The sequence below is a fragment of the Calonectris borealis genome, chromosome 3, assembly GCF_964195595.1.
Source record: "Calonectris borealis chromosome 3, bCalBor7.hap1.2, whole genome shotgun sequence".
Lineage (NCBI taxonomy): Eukaryota > Metazoa > Chordata > Aves > Procellariiformes > Procellariidae > Calonectris > Calonectris borealis.
The window spans coordinates 10,797,117-10,821,263 of NC_134314.1; the positions used below are offsets into that span (position 1 = coordinate 10,797,117).

The following is a 24,147-nucleotide window of genomic DNA, read 5'->3' on the forward strand; positions in this document are numbered from 1 at the left end:
AGTCTTCATATCATGCCTCCTCTGAGGAGGATGAGGGGAGTGTCTAACACGTTTATGGAAGGAGTATGCAGCAGTCAAAAACAGCAGCAAGCACTGACAAGGAAATGGAGCCAAAGAGATTTTTAAAAACCTGTCCAAAGGGATCAGTGCGATGGTCCAACCTGCACTTTGTTTTTCAAGCCATCCCTCTTCTGGCTGTCTATGACAGTGTTGCTGGAACTGCTCTTCTTTCTTATTTTAAGCTTTCTGTGTGGGAGGAGTAAAACTGCTTAAAACAAATGTGATGGAGTGGTAGTTTGCACAGTAAGGCATTGTTAGCCCTACTCTTCCAGTTCCCGTTGGGTTCCTTGATAGTTCTTAAGAATACAAAACATGAGTACAGGTAGAGTGTGTCAGACCAACAGTCCCTCCAGCTCAATATCCTGTTCCTGCCAGTGACTAAGAGATGCCTATGTACCTTTCTCTAATCCTTTCCCAACCTCCATCTGTTTTCAGCTTATAAGATTTTCTAGCCATAAATCTTTCTTGTTAAATGAAGAATTGCAGCTGACTTTCTTGTTTCTTATGTTTTAGAACTAAAAAACCGAAGAAGGCATCTGCTCCTCCAACCAAGGAAGAGAAGCCCAAATTAACCATTTTTGAAGAGGAAATAGATCCAGATGAAGGACTCTTTGGCCCAGAAAAAGATTTCTCATCAATTGGTCCCAGGAAGAAGATGAAAGAGAGTAAATCTGTTCTATATTTGTATATACACAGATTGTTTTATTTAAAGCATGTGTGTATAACTGAGCTTTTAAAATGTAGTGATACAGAGTATACAGGCTAAATAGTGACTTGGGAATGTTAAGGCAAATCTTCAGCTGGGGCAGAATCATCTAGAATCATTCAGAAAGAATAAGACCTGTAGTTCCTGTAGCTGTTCATTGTTGACATTTTGGGCTAGGATAGTATAGGTCTGTGGGAGCTGGCTGTCCCACAATCACTCATGCCACACTAACAAGAATAATGTGACCTACTTTTGAGTGCAAGAAGAAAGCACATTTACCAAGTCCTGAGAGTGCAGAGTATCACTGCACTTTGTGGATTGAAAGTCCTTGTAAAAAAAGAATTGTCTACCTGATCTTTTTGTTCAGCCCAATAGCCAGATTTACCAGCTAGTGTAAATGCAGGTTTTTTGTTAGGTAACATGATTTAACTACAGCATTTTCTGGTTCCCCTTTCTAGATCTGAAATTATTTGAAGATCCAGACCTTGGTGGGGTGGTAAGACTGGGTGACTCACTACTGCTGCCAGCTGCCTGTAAGAACAGGGAGTATGTGCTGAACACGGGTCCTGAGGAGGACACTGAGAAACTGCTGAGGTACACATCTCAAATCTGTCGTATAGGATGAGGGAGATCTGAGGAGTTATTTAGACCTCCAAAGAGACGAATTTGAGGGCAAAGCTTAAATATTTTGAATGCTAACTGTGAATCAATATTTGTACTTACAAGTAAAAAATATGTGTCATGGAGCTTGGAAATCAAACACATTAAAAAGGAAATCAGGAAGACCCTTTGAGAAAGGTAGGGAGCAAGGTATTATTCTGTGACTCCAAAGGAAGGGTCTTGAAAGGCCCAAGTCATGCCATCTAGTCCTTGTTTTCTAAGATGGCACTTCCGCTTTCTGCAAGCGATCCACAGGGGGTGAAAACTGACCTCCATTATGAAAATTGAGAAACAAAGCCTGGAAACAAAGAGGAATTCAGCTTTAGTGAGCTGAAATCAGGGGCTCTTGCCACAAGAGGAATGATTTCCTGCTGGCGGCTCACAGATCTCCATGCAGACTTCCAGGAGGAATCCTGTGCACATCTCCACAGCTCATTAAATTCTCTATCACCCTGCATTTAATTTTTAATCTAGTGGAAAGGAGGGCTGGAGCTCAGAGTTACAGGAGGGAATAATGTACTTGCTCTTACACTTACCTGCCCCTTGATAATGTAGTGCTGGAACATATCATCACATAATGTGTTTTATTCCTGACATCTCTCTCACAAGGCTAGATTGCCTGCACTGATAATCCTCAAGAGATCAAGCAGGGAGCCAGTGCTCAGAGAGACCAGCATCACCAGCGAATCTGTGCTGCCGTAAAGAGTCAAATTCATGCCTTCTGGATCTCAGGCTGGCGTCTGAATGATGAGGCCAGTCTGCTTCCAGTGCTAATTCTTGCCAGCCAGATCCTGTTAGGATGTGTGATTTCCGCAGCAGGTACTAAACCTGGGAGAGAGAATCTGTGTGTGGTTTCAAACCTCTCCTGAAGCAGGTAGTTTTGCAGCTATTGCTTTCTACGCATGGAAAAGTGCTAGCTATCTCAGCAGTAATACCTGACTTAATTTAAACAAAGGTTAAATTGGGTAGGGTGCCATCTCGCATTACATCCTGACAGCCCACCTGATGTTTATAGAAGCTGATGGGGCAGGATATGACCTGATTTAGTGCTGTGGTATATTGGGAGCAAACACGTATGTGCTTGCAATATTTTCGTGTTTCTCCTCTCTAGCAATCTCAGCATGAAGCGTTTGATCCAGATTGTTCATATGGCTAGAAGAGAAGTGCCTGTTTTAATGCAGTCCTTGCAATATTATCCACTACTGGAGAGAGCTTCTCCATCTGTCATGTCCATGTCCTTTGGATTATATGTTTTCTCTTTCTCTGTGGCAGAGAAAGGTCTCTGAAGTCTGCTCCGAGACCAATAGACCATGCTTTTAGATCAGTTTGGGGTCATCAATGTTAGCAGCACACCCAGATGGTTATGGAAACCCATGGGAAAAGATTCCATTTCTTTTAAATTCCAGTAGTTTATGTTTATTCTTGAATTGTCCCAGTGCTTTCAGTGGTTGACAAGTCATGAAGATCCAATTGGAAATGAATACACGTAATGAAGCAGAAAATCATGCCAGTGGTCCAATGGGAAAGTTGCTACGGGAATCCAGAGGCAACTCCTGGCTGTGCAAGAGGTATAGGTAGATAGTCAGGATCTGTTGACCTGTTCAGGTGCTTAACACCTTCTGAAATCCCCCTGATAAACCTAGTTCACAGTGTTATCTGCACTTCATAGAGAGCTGGTGGACTGAATGCAAGGTGATTGGGGGTAAAGGAGAAGCTGTTAAACGGGGGAAGAAGAGTGGCAGTGCTGTTTTAACCTAGTAGAATACTTCACCTCGCCTCTATGTAAATTCATTGCAATCACCTGAAATCCTGTAGCTGAACTTTATCAAGTGGTTGCACAATGCACTTTGTTTTCTCTTCAGCTGCAAGCCTTAGCAGAACTGTCAGGTCTCATAAATGTAGAGGCAGCATTTGAATCATCTCCCACCTTCCCTTACCACCAGACTGGTGTTACATATTCTTGCAGGGCAGTGCCACAGTCTCTTTTTCAGGCAGTGACCCTTTGTGGTGAGAGGAAATGTTCAATGCGAGTGAACCCTCCGATCTCTCTGGCATGGGGGTTTGAGCATATTTTGAGGCCTAAGAATAAATCTGCCTTTGCCCTGTAGGTGTTGACAATCCCTCTCACTTCCCAAAGGGGACTGAAGAAATCTCTCCGCAGCCCTCAGATCAAAGCAGGGGCTGTGACAACCCATTCCTTTAGAGGGCTAGAGCTGGCTAAGCTACTAAAGGAAAACTGGCAAACGTCTTGGTCTGTTGGATATACTCTGTTATACCATACAGAAAATTTGCCTGGACAAATTTTGTCACGACCTAAGACCGGCCTGAGCTATGATGCACCAGCAGATCTGTGGTAGGTCCAGAAACTAGACGTGTTCACTGAACACAGATGGATTAGCTGAATAATGCAGATATAGCAGCTCTTGACTTATGTAGTGTACATTTGCATGTAGCACATGGTCTGCTCACATGTATGTGGTAGATCCGAGAACTGTCTGACTTACTGGAAAATGTACTTTCCAGTGAAACATGGGCAGAGATAGGAGAGCACTGCCTAAGGCAGAGGAAGGCAGAACCTCCTTCCAAAGGGGAGATGGGAAAAAGATGATGTTCAGAGCAGAACACAGGAGCAATCAAGTCCTTCGTGATCTGTATGGTACCTGTGTGGTTGTAGCAGCAGTGGCACCACAGCACTGTCAGTACAGCCGTGAATCCCCAGCAGTGACTTGTAACTCTTGAGGAAGAGACTGATATGGAGACAAATGAGTCTGCAAAATGTGCGTGGGCTGTGCTTGTCACAACACGAGGGAGGAGAGAGTATGATAAATGTTCTCATTGCAAACTGAAGACTGTGCTCTCTGTGGATACCTGCTTAAATGAAATGAGAATTAGTATTTTAAATAGAATCACCTACTTTACATTAACAAGTGTTGAGCTTTGAGAAGAACTAATTGCTTTATAAGTGTAATGAAAGATTTCTTTTTATGGTAAAATACCCATGTCCATTCAAACAAGTATCTTCCCTCTTGCTGTCCATTGACCAGCCTTTTACTGGTTACTAATTTCTTGGCTTACCAACAAAAATTAAGCAATGGTGATGGAGAAACTAGGTGAGCTACCTCACTCTAACCTCTGGCGTGGTAGATGCAGGCACTCTTGTACCACGAGGTCTGCCATACATCAGTGAGGTGCCTATTGAGCACTGTACTTGCATGTCCTTCCAGAACTTGTGGAAAAGAGATAAATTGCTGTGGTAGGAACCATCAAGTCCCATCATGTTGCCTTCAGGAAAAAAGGAGCACATTATACTCTTCCTTCATGGGATGTGCTTTGAGAAAGGGAGGGATAGGTAACCATGTCTTTTTGGCTTATCTCTTCACCACAGGGATACAGAGGAACCCAGGCTTTCAGAGAAGTCTTGGGCCCCTTTGCTTTTGACTCTTCCAAGGTGCAAGGTGACCAACTGCAGTGAGATGAAAGGGTAGCTGATCAACCCTTTCCCAGATGTTAAAAGAATAATCCTTGGGAATGGATTTAGGACTAGACTTCTCTTTTCTCCTGTCATTTTCCTGGGTCCCGTCATACCATATAAAGATTCCTTCTGGATGCATTCAGCCATTTACCTCCACTCCCAAAGCTCCTCTCCAGGTCTGATTTCCATTTAAGCTAGAGACAGAAGTCAACTTCTGCAGAAATCAGTATCCTGCCAACTCTCCCATCGTGGATTCTCATGCCATCTTATTTTCTCATCTCCGTCCACCCAGTGGTCACAGATGTGCAAATTAAGTTTTCATGCAGCAGGACTGCAGTCGACCTCTTCTGCCTCATTAATATAAATTGTGCCTGCCTGGTGTGATGGATCAGGTTTGTGTGGAAAACCAATGCTAGAATTGATCCTGTGAATGTTGCAGCGGCTCTGTGGGCCCACAGAATTACATAAATTATCACACATCCTAGCCTGAAATAATTATCGTAGTTGTCTAAGCAGCTTTTTAGGAGAGATTTAATTAACTTCACCTTTGATAATGAATAGGGAGTTGAACTGGAAGGAAGCAGCTGTCAGCATAAGATTTGTCTTTTTCCAGTGCTGAGAACGGTGTCAGCAGTGGGATCTCAGTTCTGCTGCCCTGTGATTGTAGACGTGGTGTATTCTGTCTTAGGATTATGCTGATCTAAGACTGCTGGTGTTGAAAGGGACAGTCCAGCTCTTACCTCTGTACTACAGCTGCATCATCCTGCCTTAAAAGATGAATTTTACAGGTTGTATTTACAGCTGCGAGCTGTGCCATCCATGATGCAAGTGATGACCCTTTCAGGAGCATTACATTGTTAGAGGCTGAAGCTGTTTGTGAAACTGCATCCTAACAATGGCCATTTATATACACCATTCAGTGCGTACAGCTTCTTGAGCAGGTTTGTTAGCTTCAGGATTGCCAAGGAACTGTTAACACACTTAAAGCAGAAAAAGTTTGTATGATGTTCTTCATTCAGCAGGCCATTAGCAGCTGCTGAATTCAGAGCGCAACACTTAGATCTTCAGACTAGCCAGGAGTCATATGGGACACCACCTCCAGCTTTCTTGCTTGTCCTGAGGATATGAGAGCAGCACCATGGGCAGGAGAAGAGCTTTGAGAAACTCCAGAGGGTTTAAATCTAGATCCTTTGGGCAGAGAGTTGTTTGGGTGATGGGCAGGTGGTGGAGGAGGTTGCAACAACTGTGTCAGAAATTTCCTGACTACTCTAGGGCAGTTTCCCTTGCTCGTTGTGTCCTGACTGTGGAGAAAGAACCTTGATTTGGCTGCAGTAGCTTTCAGTAAACAAATAAATAGCTGTTCTTCTTTTCTTTACCAGTTCTTGGTGGGTTTTCTTGCTGCCCAAGAGCACTTTCCATGATGGTTTTCAAGCATTTGTGGTGTTCTTTCCATTTTTCCTGTGATGTATAGGGATGCCGCTTACAAACACTGGAATAGCTACAAAGTAAACTTGGTCAACAGAATAGAAAGGCTTTTGCCAGATGAGAAACATCAATTCTTGCCCCACCCCTAGGAACATATATGGGTTGTATAGAATAATGCGGAGAGGTGACCTAGAGTCCTAGTTTCTCTTAATCTTGCTAGGCTTGAGAGTCACCCGATTTCAACCATCTTGCCCCAAGTTACTTGCATTTTCGACAGCCATCTTCAGCTGGGGGGGTAAAAGCTGCCTGCTCTCCCCTGCCCCAACTATGCCTTTGCCTGGTGTTTGGGGAACTTTCTAGAGAAGCAGGAGAGAGAGGTTTGAACTTCTTCAGGCTGGGGAAAAATCGAACCAGCTCTCTGGTTCAAATTGTAAAAATTGAATTGTCTCATTTTCTGGGTGAGTGATCTGACCAGTAGGCTCTCTTCCTCAGAGGGCTTCTTGTGGGCATATGCATGTAGGACTTACTTGTACTAATGAGTCTATTCTCTGGCTCTCGGCCAGACAGCCCCAGCAGGCTGCATCCATGCTACTCTCTCCAGCTCCAGAACAAGGTGACTGTATGCAGCTGCCCACTGGGAATGGTCCCTGTCCCACACCAGCTCTGAGTTGTGCCTGGGAATGTTTTGGAGGAGGGTTAACCTGTCCCAGACCAAAGCTGTGCCAGTGGTTCTTCCAGCATTTCACCAGTACAGACTCTCACGTTCCAGTGTCCAGGCGTATTTCCTGGCACTGGTTAAAGTACCAGTATGAATTTAAATGTAATGGATTGCAGGGGAAAGCAGGAGCAGAAGGGGAGATAGCTCCTACACAGCTCCCTTGCTTTGCACTCCTGTGGTTAACTCCAGCCTGTATAATTTCCACGGGCCTTGTTAGACATCACACTGTCTCTGCTGACCATAGCAGAAGTGATGGTCAACAGATACTTCGAAACCTCCTGCCTATTTTTGGGCACAAGTCTTTTCCCAAGTCATATATGTGATATTACACCTCTCCTCAAGGCTTCACTAAGGTATCTCTTGTACTTGGAATTAACACCAGACAAAATAAAGACACAGATAATAAGATAGGGAAAGATCAAAGTCTATTCTGCAAGAACTGCTGTGAGTTGCATAACCTAGCTTCAAGCATGATCCTTTTGGATACTTTAGCAAATTATGGGAGTCTTTGTCTCTTGCTTTCATTACTGATTCTCCTCATTAGAGCATTCCCAGCAAGCAGAGGTCACTGTCCCCGTCATGCTACTTGCCTTACATGCACATCGTCATTCCTGTCTCAAAGATCTTGTCCAGGTAGACAGGACAGAGTTCAGAGAAGTGGCATCTAAAATGTTGATGTTCTGATGGCAGCTGCTCTGTCTCCAAGTCAGAACTCGTTTACTCTCTTGAAGTCCACGTGCTAGCAGTCATATCATAGGGCTTTGTGACAGCTTTTCTTCAGTAAGGGTTTTGATTGCTTTCTGTGTCTGGAAACAAAGAGATTTTCCACCAATAGAGTCTGTGAATCAGCACAACAGTATGGCAGGAATTTTAAACAATGAGGCGCTGCTTTTCCGTTACAGAAAAAGAAGGAGACTAATTAGAGAATGATTAATTACATGGATTCTGTGCCTGATTGTCTATAAAAAGATGGAGGATTGGGGTGGGAAGGTTCTTCCTTTAACCTCCTTGTTATTTCAGAATAGTTGCTTGATTTTTTTCTTCCTCCTTCTGGCCTGGAGTTAAATATGGTGGTAGTTGTGCACTGTAATAATTCATTTGCTTCTCAAGAAATAGAAGTCCTTGTTTCTATCTCTGCCTGAGGCGTTTTGCATTTTACCTCTTTAGTTTTCCAAAGACAGTTGTGTCTCACATGATCAAATGGCAGTGGACCAAACAGTTTGTCTATCACTGCAGCACTGAAAAGCAGGTTTTGAGATAAAGACCACATATTATCTGCTGTGTTCTCTGTAAAAGACTTCTGTCTAACCAAGGTCTTTAAAAAAATCCAGGCCAAAAACGGAGATTTACATGATCAGCTTCCAGACTTTGAAAAATTATCTTCTGCGGAATTTTTGGCCTAAAAGCACACTATCAAAAAAAACCCCACCACCATCCCCAAAAAAATCCCCACAACCTACTGGACTGCATCTTTTGGGGGTGTTTTATGACTGTGCTGAGTGGTTTTGTTGCTGTGGTTAGCACAGAAATTAATATAGAGCCACCCAGGAGTAGGAATTCAGGAAGCTGTACCATCTGATCAGGTTAATGAGCTGTATTTACTGCTGCCCCTGCTGGGCAGTGCACCTAGTTCTCAGGCAGTGCACCTGGTTCAAAATCGTGCTTCCTCCATATGATCTGTATGTATATGTATGTATTGTTCACCCAGTTATTATGGTTTGTGTTATTTATGACCAAAACTTTATGACATAGACACTGATTCATTCAATATTTGTTTATGCCAAGGAGGAAGGCATCATATCAGCTAAAGGAAAGTTAGGCTTCAGAAATACCAGCCCTAACATGTTTTGTTTATTACACAGCAAAGAGAACAAGAACATGTTTTGGCAATGTGATCACAGGTGTGCTATCTCTTGGATATCAGAGTTTGCAGCAAACAAAAATGCCTGGGCTTAAATTAAATTAATTTCTTCTATGTAGATGAGGAATTCAGAAGGAAGGAATACACTGACAAGGTGTTTTGTAAGTTAGGTGGGATATGTCACCCACAGGGAATCACGGAAACTAAGAGACATCAAAAACTTTATTATCTAAAAAAAAAGAGAATATAATCTCCAGAATTACCTGAGGCATGAAATTTGACATAACAACATGAGCTGCCTGCTGGAATACAAAGTCCACAAGGTAGAGTTCAAGGTGCAGAGCTCTGAGACAGTTGCCCAGCTCTGTCCTTCAGTTGGTCTGTTTAGGTATTTCCTAGTTTAGTGTTCAGGCAGTTGATTTTACAAGATTAGCTTTGGTTAAAACTGATCCTCTTTAGATTCCCTTTGGGAGTCACAAAAAGATCTGACTTCAGGAATGGTTTTATCTTAAAGGGTTCTGACCATCTATATGGCAGAAAATTCATGCTAATCCTTTAACACTTTATGGCCAATTCATGGTGAGTATAGTTTGTTTCAGCCTGGACAGTTCAGTCATAAGTTCCTCAGAGCTTTTAATAAGGGCGAACATAAAAAAGAAACCCTTGAAATGACGCAATTTTTCGTAATAATAGTGGGATCCTTAGCTGAGGGTGCTGGAGCTCTTTAAGTACCTGGGTTTTAACATTCAAACAATGTGCACTAGGGATGGAGCAATAAAGTGTCTCAGATACATTGATTCTTCTGTTGATCATGTTCCCCATGGTCCTGGCCAGTCACCTGAATAAGTCACTTCCCAAATTATGGAAGAGCTCAGCTTTGCTTTAGCTGCCTACTTTATTTTAACTGTCTGCAGAAGGCCCCGCCAATTGTTCTGCTGTGTGGTAGAGGCATTTACAGTATCTCTCCTAAGGCTACCAGTGAACAAAGAGAGAAAGGGAGAAATCACAGTCCCATTTAGTCAACAGACGTTACCCCAGTGGCTTCGCAGGGGTCTGGATGACAGCCCCCCCAAGATGGCCTCATTGCCTGGCAGTGAGGAAGATATAAATTACAAAAGACAAATGAGTGGAAGGACCAAAAAATGCCTGACATGAAATGAGGTGAGACTCATTTGTGCTCCAAGGACTGCCTACCTATGGGGCCTGTAGAAGAACAGAGTAAAAAGGCACCTTGCTTAGACTCCCTGTATGGTATCCTGTTCCAGTGAGTGGAACTGCTGAAGACCTGCTCCAACAAACCCCTTCCAGTCACCAGGGGCTCAAATGAGGAGCTTCAGCGAATCCTTCCAGAGAGAAACAGCTGTTCTCTGTTCCCTTCGTTACGTCTCCGTTTGCTCCTTGCCATTTGCCACGAGATGGTTATGGGTGCTGTGACCAGAGAGCATCCAGCCATCCTCCTGGATGGAGGGACTGTGCCACCTCTTAATGTAGTGCTCTAGCAGAGACAGAGGGAGAGGGTGGGCTGCACATGTGCTGCCAACTTCTTTCTTGTTTAAGAATCACTTGACCAGACTTTCTTATCCTTACAAGTCCTCTAAGAGTGAACTAAGTAAAAGTATTTGAAGGGAATTTTAGCACTGAAGAAAATTCCAGTCTCTTTAGAATAACACCTGGACCTTAATTTAGTCTCCTAGTTCATTTGTAGCTTCCCTGTCAGGCTACGCTTTGGCTGAGGCAGAGGGAGTTTTACTGCTGGCACTGTTACAGCCTAATGGGCTGATTCAGTTGATGCTGAAGTTTGGTAAAAACAGTTCTTATATCAGTGCTTGTAAACAATTAAACAGTTAAATCATTTCATTGCCTAAGACACTACCGTTGTAGAGTAAGTGTATCACAGTAGAGCTGGGGTTTGGCAAGGAGATACCTACATATTACAAACCTGCTGTTCCTCTTGATCTTTGGCTCTTGGTCCGCCATGTAAAAGTTTTTGCTTGCACTTCTTATGCTTTAGCTTTCTTGATTTTGTATGCTACAGTTAGGGGTGGAGCCTTTTGGAAGCATATATGAGGTATGCATTTTATCAGGGGCTTCGCTTTTGTAGCTGGTCATTACACAGCTGATGATCTGCATGGATTGCTCGTTGGGTTTTGACTGCTTAACAATTATTTATCAATCAAGCCTTTGGGAAGTTAACAGCTGTGTTTACTCCTTATGGTATTTTGTTTGACCATTGTGCTCAGAGGACCAAAACAAGAGGCTATTTTGATTCAGAGCAGAAATTACTGTGGCCTTTAAAAATTTCTCTAGCTATGCTAACTTCTACTTTGCCATCTCTGCTGTATCTTTTAGAGATGTGATGTGTCACAGCCTTCTTTCCATTTCCTTCACATACTCACTTTCCAAAGGCAGCTACCTCTTGGCGTCACAAGACTATCTGTTAAAAGGGCTCTCTCAAAATCTTTTAACAGCTTCTGGGAACAAACTTGGGCACACACAGCGTGCTGTGTCTTTTGATAAGGTCAAACAATCCAGGTAGAAAACATACTTAACTGTTTCAGGTGTTTTGGGATAAATATTTCCTAGTGAAATACTCACTAAAAAAGCGTTGTTGTATACATTCACAGATTGCAAAACTCCTTTAGTTTCTTGGAAACAAATGTGAATATAATATTTTTAAAGCCATTAGATTTTCCAGTTTCTCATGATTGAGCAAGGGGGATGCTCAGTCTCAGTCTTGTGGGATGGGAATGAAGAGGAAGCAGAACTGAATGTGAAAAATGTAATTATCCCATGAAAATTTCTGAGCTCTTGAGGAAGCAAACCATCCTGTCACAGATCAAAAGCAATTTTTTTCCCTGAACTAAAATCAAGTTCTTTTTATTTTGATAATTGCAAATTGCTTTTAATTTAGACATTTGAAAACATGCTGTAAAATTAATTAACTTGCGTGGTGAACTGAAAAATCACATTATAAAAAGACAGTTCTTATTTTGGTACCATTGAAACTTTTATGGAAAGCTCTTCCTAAAAGAGAAGTTCATCAAAGTTGATCCTTTCCTGCAGAAAGTTTTATTTTGCAAGAATGCATTTTCTTACAAAACAAAAAGCAGTTCAGAAATTCCCAAAATGTTACTGATGTTTTCTTCTCATTCCAGAGTTGAAGATGATTTAGAGAAACTCTTGACAGTAACCTCCAAACCAAAACCTAAGGTACCATCAAAACCACCACTGCCTCAGAAGCCAGCAGTTGCCCCCAGGAGCACTAACTCATCTCCACTGGCGAAGCCAAAGGAAAACAGGATTCAGACAATGAATGAAGTGGACATTCTCCAGTATATCCAGGAAAATGAATCTATCAACAACCAAGATACAAGTCTGTTTTGAACATACATATTTTTAAAATGTATTGATGCCTTCTTGGCCTAAACTCCCAGTGAGCTCAAGTGACAGTAGCAAGAATTGACCAGGTCTCTTTACTGTCACAGTGCTCATTTGTGTACCATCATACAGAGAGCAGCAAGTTTGACTAGCAGAGACTCGCCATGATGTTTTCAAAACAGTGCAGTTGTGGTATAATTTTGCCTTAGATTTTCAGGGTTTTACAGGGAATGTGGACAAGGACATAGCACTACAGATTGTCTACTACTATTTTAGTTTCGGCCAGTTTAGTCCTGATTGAAAATGGTAAGCACACATTGCAACTGCGAATAGTGTCCAACAAATGATCTGAGGCGGGACAGGATGCTGTTCCTGTCATTTTAGGCAGTGTATTTCACGGAGAGGTCATTTTCCTTTTATCCTGTGCATTTTTGTAGCAGCCCTTTCCTCCCTGACTGGTATTTCAGTAATTTATAAGCAGGAACTGTTAAGTATAGGTAACAGTTCCTCTGTAGTTCAGAGAAACACTGAAATCCCAGCTAAGCCTGACAATCTGCTGCCTTTGTTGTTGGGCAAATGCCGACTTGTAAGAGAACTTGTAGGACTGCAAACACTAGAGGCTATGCATCTCTGGCCCTGGGGAGAATAGCAAACGACTGAAGATGGCTAAGAGTGCAGCTCCAGACATATGCGGAGGTTGCAGTGTGTAGGAGGTTTGGATGCTGTAGGACTTTTGTGACCCTACTCAAGATTCACAAGGGCTAATGTTTTCCAACCAAGTCTTACTGGGCTTCCACTGTAGTTAGTGGAGAGAAAGAGATTTCTCCAGGAGGTGATTCAGTGCAGGTGTCCTGATAGAGGAACTCTGAATTGCTCTCTGGAGTCACTCGCTCTCTCTTTCTCCTTCCCTTCTGCCAGAACTTAAAGAAGCAGCCATGGTGATTAATTCCATTAAGCTAAAATAAGTTTTTTGATAAAACAGCGGTCTGTTCATTACTATGGCAGTGGTTAAAACAAGGGAGGACAAACTTGGGATTATCCAGAGCAAAAAATAGGAAGAAAATATATTGGAGAAATTTTAATATGCAGGAAAAGAAAAACGTGGTAGAACAGACATCCCAGACGACCCCTCTTCTTTCCCAGCTCAGGCACTCTGGTTGAACATGCTGAATTTACATCTAATGTGGGTTGATACCTGCTGTCATGTAGAAAGAGACTCCTGAACTCATTCTGCATGTGTTCTATCCAGATGTGAAGACAAGCTCCCCAGAGAGAAAATATTAATATATTTAAGCCATATCACTATCCCCAAATTTGCCTTTCTAATATAGAACAAAATAAATAGAAAGCATTATAGATATATTTTTAATAATGAAATTATCTCTATTAGCCAATGGAAAATACAATAAAGGTATTTTGGTTTGATGGGACAGATAAAACGTAACCATTGGCTGTCGTCTGTGTACAGTATGTTTCAGTATAATAAAACATTTTGCTAACACATTTTGCTAACCTGCAGGTGTTACTGTTATTGTTGTTCTCTAGGTTGTACAGTAGCAGCAAATCGGAGTTAAAGGATGGATTCCATTTAAGACATGAGGAGAACATGGTGTTAAAGTGCACGTTCAGCTAAAATCCTGTGTAAATAAGTATGAAACCAAGAATGTAGCTGTGCTCATATTTCCTTTGAGAGCAGCTAATGGTAAAACTATATATGGGCAAAGGTAGTACCTGATCCTGTCTGTTCTCACAGTGTTCTGGTGCATTTAGGAAGTTTGTTTATCCCATCCTGCAAAAGGGGAACAAAAGCACTGAGGAGAAAATAAATGACTTGCCAGAGAGCAGGCAGAGAAGAGCAGGCAGGAAGAATTAATTCAGGGCAGCCTTCCTGTTGCAGTACCTGGTGTCATGAACAACCACCGTATATTTAACTGAGGGTTGAGGAATCTTGATCTCCACTTTATTCAGCACTATTCGGGGAGACTGCTTGCATTTCTGTATTTTTGGCCTACAGCCCATCACATGGCCTGAACACTGCTAAAACTACCATATTGAGGGCCATGGATTTAATGATCAGTAGACTCAGTGCAGATCTTCACCCTTAGCAGGGGATCAACAAAGGAAAAGGATTAAGATTTATTGAAGTAAATAGAGAAATCACAGAAGAACAGAGCTGGCAGTGGCCTGGGAAGACCAGTTTGCCCACCATCCTGCCCTGAGCAGGAACATCTGGCCTGTGTCCTGCTGGTGGCAGTTCTTACCAGCCAGGTCAAGCTGTTATTGATGTGAGGCTGCAACTGGACGAGTAGGCAGATGCCAGAGCAGGACATGGTGGCTGAACGCGGTTAGGCTGGAGAGATACCTGAGCATGGGCACTGAATTATTCTTGCAGTGGCAGTAATTATGCCTGTGTTACCTCTCACAGCCATTTTTCTAACCTGTCCTTAAAAGTTTGTCTGGCTGGAGAACAGCACTGGAGATGCCATAACCTCCCTGGATGTGCCATCACAGTTCTTTGCCATCCTATTAGAAATGTTTTCCTACTGTTTGACATAACTGTTCCTTCCTGCAACTTAAGCTCATTACTGCTAATTCTTGTCACCACAGGAAGAGAACAAAGTATATTCCTTTCAGTCTCTTTTCTAGACTGAACAACTCTGAGGGTGAGTGACAGGTCAGGACATCACTATGGTACCAGCTTCTCATGACTTGGTGCCTTAGATGAATGTTGTCATCTTACACTGGATTTCTCCCGTTTTGAGAATTGCTACATATCCACATACCAATTTACCAGGGGCAATAAAGGATGCCAGCATCCCACACCCTTTCATTAACACCACTTGGTGCAGTGACACAATGTGCAGCCTTTCTTCCAGCTGGGACTATGTTTTTCTTTCACCGTTCCTCATAGTAATGTCATCTGTCTGCCTTCCGCCACCTCTAAGAGCTCCACTCAGAAATGGCTCATGCTTTTGCAAAGCAGTGGGAGGGTAGATATTATATATTACCATCATAAACATGGGAACATTCCCAGTAGTACTGATGTAACAACAGTATAGTTGTATCCATTTTGAATGGCCAAGGAATACTTTGATCCCCAGCCGTCCCTAAAATTGTCAAATTACCTAAACAACACAGGGAAGGAAGAGCTGTTAATTGTTTCCTGTGCTAGATTTTTAAGATGATTTCAAGGTCAATGTTTTACTTCAGAAAAAATCTATCTTTCCTGTCAGGAAACTAACATATAAGGATCCTTCATAAATCCCAGTGTTACGCATTTGTTTTACAATGCAAATGTCTAGCTGCAGTAATATTTATAGGCACTTAGAGGTGAGTTACAGTCCTTGAATACATTATATATAATGAATCATTATTATACAAGAGAAGAATGTCAGACAAATGTAGCCCCGAAAACTTGAACATATTATTTGAAATGACATAGGGAAACCACACAGCATACTCTGCATCCTGCCAGACCAGAACTTTCTTTTTTTTTTCCTCATATGTCACTTCTAGTAGCAGCTATTTTATTAGCCTGCTCTTGACAACTCCTGAAATTCAATTATGGACTCTAATGTAGTTCTTGGCTGACAGGCATCACCTTTCGACATTAGTAATAGCTAGCTCATCAGAAGATTTGAAAAGCAAGAGAGTTATATTTAAACCCTTACAAAAGATGTTTTCTTTAGTGATTAGAACTCATAATAGGTATCTGTATTGCTTTAGAAGCTGCTCCTTGTTTTGCATAACCTTCTGCTTGTTATGTGGTACAGCACTAATTAACAGATAACACTATATACTTCATTATTTGGGTCACAGTTAAAATACTGATTTCACCAAGCTGGGTATTTCACAGATGACCTGTGGGTCATCTGCTCAGGTCTGTTCTGTTGCTAAATTTTTAGGAAAGCTAATTCCCACGTAGCATTTAAGGCCTAGTTCTGTCAGTTACAATTTGGATTGGGTCTAAAAAAATATATTAATTGAAACTGATATTTCTGCTAATCTTTGCCCAGATGTTAGCTTCTGCAAAGAAGCTGAGCTTGCTACAGCAGAATACACAAGTCAGCCTGTGATTTAAGATCATGAAAATCCAGCACGCTCATGGGGCACTAAGGCATTAGCTAATGAAAAGAGACTGTAAATGACCAGTCCCTGTGGTGGTTAGATTTAATACACAGTACAAGAAAGCACTGATTTCACTTAAAAATGTGACTGTCACTAACGTCACCAAGGATTCTTGAATCTTTGTGTGTGTATGCATCAACCACGTTTCTTATCGATCAAGGTGACCCCACATTTGTGACAGTTTAAACCTCTGTAAGTCAAGAAGAGAGAGGGGTTTTACTGTGAGGTTTTATCTATGTTCTTTTCATCTCAACAGCAACAACAGGACTGAATAAAGTCACTCAATTGCTTTCTGTATTGCACCCATTCCTTCCTTGATTCATGTTTAAACCCTTCTGATCCAATTTTTTCAGCCCTCACCGTATCACTGATCTTCCTTTATAGCCTTCCGCATACTACTGGTATTTAACGTCATGCATTGAACCTAATGAAGAATTCAAGTGAAGGGAAATCATGTACCTGTATTTCTAGAGAACCATCTGTAGGGTACACTGCTTCGAGTAAAAATACAAGCAGTGAAAGGTGATAATGGTAAATTAAATTAATAGTCAAATTAAGTGCTGCTGTGGGAGTTCAGAAGTCAATGAAGCTGCTTAAAGGATTGATTAGTCATAGATATTTAGGGACTAAGTTTTATTCATACCAGGATGTTATGGATGCTAAAAATCTATATGGGGTCAAGGAGACACTGGTTAGACTCATGGGAGAGAAATCTATCAAGGGTTATTAAAGATGCTGCTTAGAGCTTGGGAAGTCCTTGAGCTACAAGTTGCTGGAAATGAGGAGAATATTCAACAGGCAAATATTTTTGTATTTCTCTACGGTCATCTGTGTTTGGCTGTTGTGAAGAATACTATACTGGGCTAACCCAAAACTCAGACTGAACGAGTCATTTAGTGAGGATTTGATGACTGAAAGAACAGAACATCCTCAGTGCTTTATCATCCTGCTTCCTGGCACCCTCAATAAGATCTGTCCACTGGCCTTGTAACAACAAAGCCATTTCTCCTATTTACTCAGGAGAGATTCCTGAAGTCAGTGGAAATTTTTATTTGCAATATATACTTTCTCAAAAGCCACTTTTGACATGTATGCGTAATATAAGCAGTCTTATTGATATCAGAGGAAGATTTCAACTATTCCTGAATGCTCCTCCAGATCCCACCTTTAAAGGTAAGATGAGTAGATACTATGATTTGCCTAGGAAGTCAAATGTAAAAGATTTGCCAAGGGTAACTAGGCAATAAATGGCATCATCAAAACACCCAGCAAATTTCAGTGGAGTAACCCCTAAATAGACCATGTGATGTTATGTTACGCTCTTTTTCAGTGAGGTGTTCAGGAACCTCAGAGTTTGAAGTCATCACCAAACAAAAAGACATAGCAGCCCACTGCCCCTGCTGCATTAACAGCCACCATGGTTTGTTACCCTCAAGTATATTATTTTTATTATTAAGTACCTAGGAATCATAGTATCAAATTTGGAGGTTTGGAGCTGTTAAAGCCGCGGGGAAGCATTGTGGCCAGTGTGCCGTCTTACTGTGGGAGTTTTAGTCACCCAGGCAAATCAGGAAAATGTATGAAAAACATAATTTTGTTGGGTTTTGGTAAAAAAATGCAAGCCAGTCTCTCCTTGAACTCATTAAATACTCTCCGAATGCGATTTAGCCATTTTCTGCCAAAGGCAACGTTTACGTGCCATTTATGTCACCGAAGGGTTGCTTCCTGCGACTGCTGGGAGAGTTGTATGCAGTCAGTCTGATCTGTCAAAACCCCATGCAGATCATTAGAAGCCTGGTGATGCTGATGCTTGGCAGAGGAGGTAAAGGAATAGGATGTGACACCGCTGTTCAAGCCTGATCGACTTGGAGAGCACCACTGACAGTGGGAGAGAGAGGACAGAATGAAAGCAGGCATCTGCCTGATATATACACAGAGCTCCAGAGCCTCTCGCTTCCCTTGAAAGATTGGGGCTGTAGAGCTGAAACGAACAATTCGTTTAATGGTTCTTTGGTGAGATAAGTGCCATGGTTTTTCAAATGAACATAAAAGCAAACAAAATAAAATTACAAAATTCTTGGTGTATTTACTGAGCACTTTTCTTACTTCTCTGCTAATTTCTCTGCTTTTTAAGTTCAGCCAGGGAATTTGTGCTAATGATTGCAACCTTCTCAGATTATTTTGTTCGTAATAATAATTTAAGGCCACTGATTGCACCTCAGAGGAGCTAGAAATGGTTCAGTTTGATAATGTCCAGGTATGTTAACAAGTTCTTACTGTGAACAAAAATAATCATTTCTTTACCTTGAATGCTGAGAAGCACAGCTACCCGGTGCTTTCCCCCCTTACGCAATCAAATCTGCAGGCTACTATGATTTGTTTTCCTGCTTATGCCTTCCTGTGTCTTGACCTTTAATAGTTTACATATTTAATCTTGTGTACAGTCCGTGAAAGGAATTTTTTGTGTCCAGAACTGCTCGCTAATTATAGTTGCAATGCCTTACCTAAAAAGAAAACCTAATTCTACATGGAATGATGTGGAAAATTCATGAAGAATTTATTCTTTTCATGAAGAATAAAAAAGAAATCTGGGGCTGTCTTCATCAGTGGTTTAGTTTAGCTCAAGGGAGCGCTTTCATAGCAAATCTCCTGATCGGCTCCACTTGCCATGCGCTGGTTCCCATCACAGAGCTGCCATGGAGCAAAAACCGGACACTTGGGTCCAGAGAAGTAGAACTAGGAGGAGAAATAACTTCCCCCAGATGTGTGCATGTGGGCAGTGAGTACTCACCACCAGCTGTTTCACTTTACAAATCCTCTCCTGTTGTGCTGCCGCAGTTGCTGATGTCATCAGTGCATGTTTGGTGGTAAATTGAGCCCAAAATGCAGCTGACCTCAGCCTGTTTCCTTCCACCTTCGCGGTAAGGGATTGTGCTGAGGGAGCCAAGGGAGGAAGGGGAAAAATCACAGGGAGATTCAGGTGTCCCCCGCTCTGCAGATGCTGGAGTGGATTTCACAGTACCCAGTCTGCTCATCTGTCTCTGCTCTCTAGGCTGTTAACGAGTTGTGCATTAAGCAAACATTGGCTGAACTAAAGGAACAATGTTGTATTGTGTGGGAGTGGCAGGGGGAGAAAACAAACTCCCACATCTCCTGCTCCCAAGTAGATGTCCTTATGACTCACTATAAAATCTCTGTTTCTTCTTCTAGGAATCCTATTTCTTTCTAGTTTCAGAAGGGAAGGTAAAGCATGATTTTGGCACTGCCTTGCTTCATGTTTGCTGGAGAAATGGGAGATGGAGGTTGAAAAGTCCCTGAGGCTGAGAAAGGCAAAAGGCCACATTTCTCCCCTCCTGGGTGAGTACTTTAGGCAGTGTACCAGAAAAAATTTAGAAGAGAGAAAAATTTCCTTAGGCAACAAGACAGGAGACTGTCTGTCCCAAACCTGGCTCAAAAAATAGTGACTGGGGGTCGCTCTGAGACGCTGTTGCTTCCTCCCATGTCCAAGCTGGTGCCAGGCTGGATCGGGTGCCAGGGTGTTGGTGCGGCTGTGCCCCACGCTCCCAGGCTGTGCCCGGAGGAGTGCTTTTGGCTAAGGCTGACAAGCAACGAGGCTATTCTGAACGGTGTTGCACTTGCTAGATTTACCAGCTCCACTTTTCCCATATTTGCAAGTCTGTGCATGACGACTCTGTTTTGCAGAGTAGTCACGAGCTGACCCATTTCCTTTTAACGCAGTAATTACCAGATTGACTGCCTTCCCTTCAAGGTACTGACCTACAGTGGCTCATCCAGTAATTACTGTGGATGAAATCTGTAATGTCTGCATTTACCACAGCTTTTAAAATCCATTTCTGTTGCTGTTTCGTTTTCTTCTTTTTGGTTGTTTTTTCCTTTTTTTTCCTTTTTTTTTTTTTTTTTCCTTTTTCCCACTTGTCCTGCAGATTTACCAGCTTTCTGAAAGAAAATCATAGGGTTTTTTGGCTCAGCCATTTGATAAGAAGAGAAAGAGAAAAATTGGAAGTTTAGTGGAAAAAATAAAACTGTTTCCCTAGAGCCATGTTTGAATAATGAATCCCATTTAATTCTACCAGAGATCCATCCACACGGGGAGTTTCACAGGCCAGCATTAGAAACCAGTAGGAGATGCCAGGATAGCAGGTATCATTGTTGTCTGCTGTCTCGCCTTGCTGGGAAGTCTCTGCTGTTTGGCAGGGTCACTTCAACATGTGCTGGACAAGAGTGACAAAGGGAGCACAGCACCGTGTCCCTGCCCAGGGGCTGGGGTATTCACCTGTGTGCGACTGTCGGAGACCTGCTGCCTCCCTTTCCTTTTCCTGTGGCTATTTTAATAATAACCATTTCACGAAAGCAATATTCAGTTATTTTAGACACTTCAGTAGAGGCTGGGTTTTAAGACTTTGGAGTAATTTCTCTGTGTTTCTCTCTGCCTAATAATATGTATGTATATAGTACATATGAGAACATGGAAAAAACAGGGAGGCTTATTAATCTTCCCACAGTTAAGCAGCGACTCTGTAGCGGAGCCAGCAAAAGATTTGTCTGGTTTCCTATCTTGGCCATGAACCTCAAGACTAAACTAAAAATACAAACAAAACAATCCTGTGGGTTAAGGGATTTTCTGATTTGTTTTCGCTTTTTTGTGATGTGCGTAAGGATATTCTCCCTCTGAAAATTTTTTGCCTGCTTTTTCTCTGTTTTGTTAGAAATTCAGAAAGAGGCTTTGACTGCTGGACAGCCAGTGAACTGGTGATACTGCAACAGATGAAATGAAGGGAAAACTAGCAACAGGGCAAGATATTTTGGTATTACAAGTTTTAATTTCTTTTCCAGTTGAATTCCTGTTTCATTTTAAAATGTCTAACAATGTTTGTGAGAAAATCAATGTTTGTTAGGATCGCTAATGAGTTTTCCCAATACTAAGGGTGTGAGAATCTGGGTTTCCTCCTATTTTTTCCCAATAAAATATAAGAAGGAAATGAATGACCTTTAAAAATAAAAGAGGAAAAGCTCAAGTGTTTTCTTTATTATGTCAGCAAAATAGGCCCAAACTGCTAATTCCTTTAAAAGTCACCTTTCTTTTCCACATCCAGTCTCCAGTCCCTGAACCAGTCACGGTTCAGTCACTACAGACTTCTCAGAATCGGTGTGAATAAAGCATTTACTGGATTTGTGTCAGAACACTGTAAAACAGAACTTTTTAAAGGGAAAGTTTTTTGAAATCATAGTGAACTTGTCACAGCAAAAAACACAGACACCTTCCAAGGCATAAAAACTAGAAAGCCGTCTGTGTGGCTTTGCCCAGGATTAAGCACTAGGACTATAGTCTTTGTGGTTTCCTAAAAAAATAGGTACCGGATACAAATATGGGATAGGCCCCATTTTTTTGAGGTTTTGCACAGCTTCCCAGAAACAGGGCTGCTCTCTGAACTAAACAGAAGAACGCTGCTGCCCCTTCAGCACGGGCAGGGCTGTAACCGTGCCTGAAATGGAAATGGTATCAGCCGCCGCAGAGGTTGAGTTGAACAGTCTCTTGTTGCAGCCCGAAAGCCATGTCCTGACGGCAGTCCTGATTCTTAGAAACACAGATATGAAAATACTTAAAGAGTGATGAAATGCTGACTAACAAGCAATTACGTAGGAGCCTGACTGTGCACTTCACAAGCAGAGAAAGCAAGGTCAGTGATTTAACGCAGAGGCTTTCAGGTCACGGAAGCACGGCGGACTGATGGCAACGGGGCTTTCTGCCACGCGTGTAGGGCAGGGGACTTGCAGGGAGAGTGAGAAGTGAGATTTTGCAGTGTGAATAAAAGCATCGTTTGCTGGGATCTGAGCTGTTTCTAATCATTGGAGGTTTCCTGTTATTCTCTCCTTATTGATTACACATCGCAAATGAGACAATAATCCCATTTGGCACCTAGATAAGCCAATAGGAACACGATCATTATTAGTATTAAGTGGCAAGTTATTCCTGCTGCAGATAAATATGTCTAGCCATTTCCTTTATAGGACACTGGTTTTAGTTCCTTAAACTTTGCCAGATTTTAATTGTTCAGGATAACGTTTCACATGCTCGGTTATTTGGCTCCAGTTGAGATATTAAGAAAGCTTCAGCTCAGACAGTTCAGCAGTCTTCGGATGAGGAAGTCATAAAAAATTCTTTTAGTCCATATAATTTTTTCTTAAAACTGTGTAGATGAGAAGGCTTTATAATCCTGTGTCTTGAAAGAAGGGTTTGGAAATCAGTGTAGAAATCACTTGGATGTCAGAGTTGTGCCTTTTGCCTCATTAATTAGAAGCAGACAAGTAAAACCCAAACCTTCCAAAATTTATCTGTATGATAAAAAGGAAAGGGAAAAAAAAAAAGTAAGGTATATACTGGCAGTACTAAAATATTGTGGACAATTCTGTAAATTTGTCTGTGCATGTGGTCTTGCCTGACAGTGCCCATCTGCAGCTAGCCCGTGGACACGACATCTCTCCTCCTTCAACCCAGCAAGACTTGCCCTGCAAGCACATCTCTCGGCCGCCAATGTACAGCCCCAAAGGGGCTGTGGCACCTAGCAAGTGATCGTCTTGGAGCTGGGGAGGCCCTACAAGAAAGACTTTTGGGGGCCAGCAGCTGCAGGCCAAGCAGATATTAGACATCCCTCTTTTGGCAAAGGAACCAAACCTCAAGGATGGTGTTTCCTATCTCAGAGCTGGCAGCTGAGAACCCTTTTTTAGTCAATGAAAACAACTGGTGTTTCCAGGCTGCTTCATCTGACCTTCATCTAACCTGGGGTGAGATGAAATACCCTCTGGAAGTGCCTGTTTTCCTCTAACAGGGACCCTGGCCGACTCGCTCAGCTGCAGACTGTAGACTTCTAAACTTAGGTGAAATGGATACTGCCCGAGGAGACTTTCTCCCCAAAAGTCATGCTGGGTCTCCCCTGAGCTGTAAGCGGCGGAGGCGGCCGCTGCCGCCCGCCAGCTGCCGGGAAGCTATTCCAGGCTGGGACCCATCGGCTGGAGCCGTGCCACAACCATTATTTTGGGCCTGTTCCTGCGCATGTGCTTTGGGTCATTTGTTAGCAGACAAGCCAGCCAAAAAATGTACTGGCAGCGGGGAGGTTCATGGCAGCCGACGCAGGGAAAATAGAGAGACAGTGGTTTGTTCCAGGTGGGACTTGTCTCCTCTCAAACCATGACGGGCCACCTCCTGTGGTTAAGCAGAGGTCTGTCCCTCTCTGCCGTGTGCTCGCCTCGCGGCAAAAGTGCATTTTCACAAGGAGTCCTTAAAAAATTGATTCATACATCTTAATCCTGGGAGAGCTGTAGCTGGACATGTTGGGGTGGCGGATCTCTTCATAGGGAAATGTGAAGATTTCAGAAAACATCTCAGATTCAAATTGCCACCAAAAGGCAAAATCTCAAAAAACAAAACCTCCTAACCAAAACCGTAAGAGAAAGCACCGACCAGAAACAATAGAAATAGGTTTTCATTTGGAGTAGCACTTTTCCCCTAAAACTATAAAATTATAATTTAGTTTTAAATTTGAACCAAAAGCCAGGAATGAGATATGTGAACGATTGTGACAGCTCTTTAAAAAAAAATAAAGATTTTGAAACCCAGAAGTTCATTCAGAAAGACACTGCCCTGTTTCAGTTCTTCTTCAATAAAGTTTCATTTTTGCCTGTTAAAGCTGAAGCAATTTTCTGCCCTGCCCCAGACCTCA

At 42.3% G+C, this 24,147-nt stretch overlaps 1 protein-coding gene and 1 long non-coding RNA gene across 2 annotated transcripts in view; both read left to right on the forward strand.

Moving 5' to 3' along the window:
• Window positions 1–13,781, forward strand: part of HS1BP3 (HCLS1 binding protein 3) — a 52,079-nt gene extending 38,298 nt beyond the window's left edge. Inside the window, exons 5-7 of the mRNA XM_075144974.1 lie at window positions 574–725; window positions 1,225–1,360; window positions 12,058–13,781. Coding sequence (XP_075001075.1) covers window positions 574–725; window positions 1,225–1,360; window positions 12,058–12,286 — 517 coding nt within the window. The 3' untranslated portion in view covers window positions 12,287–13,781. The remainder of the gene's footprint in view (window positions 1–573; window positions 726–1,224; window positions 1,361–12,057) is intronic.
• A 2,210-nt stretch (window positions 13,782–15,991) lies between these two features.
• LOC142080109 (uncharacterized) lies at window positions 15,992–21,410 on the forward strand. The gene is made up of 3 exons (XR_012672872.1): window positions 15,992–17,581; window positions 19,619–20,569; window positions 21,136–21,410. It is a non-coding gene; the product is annotated as an uncharacterized LOC142080109 (long non-coding RNA).
• The last annotated feature ends 2,737 nt before the right edge of the window (window positions 21,411–24,147 follow it).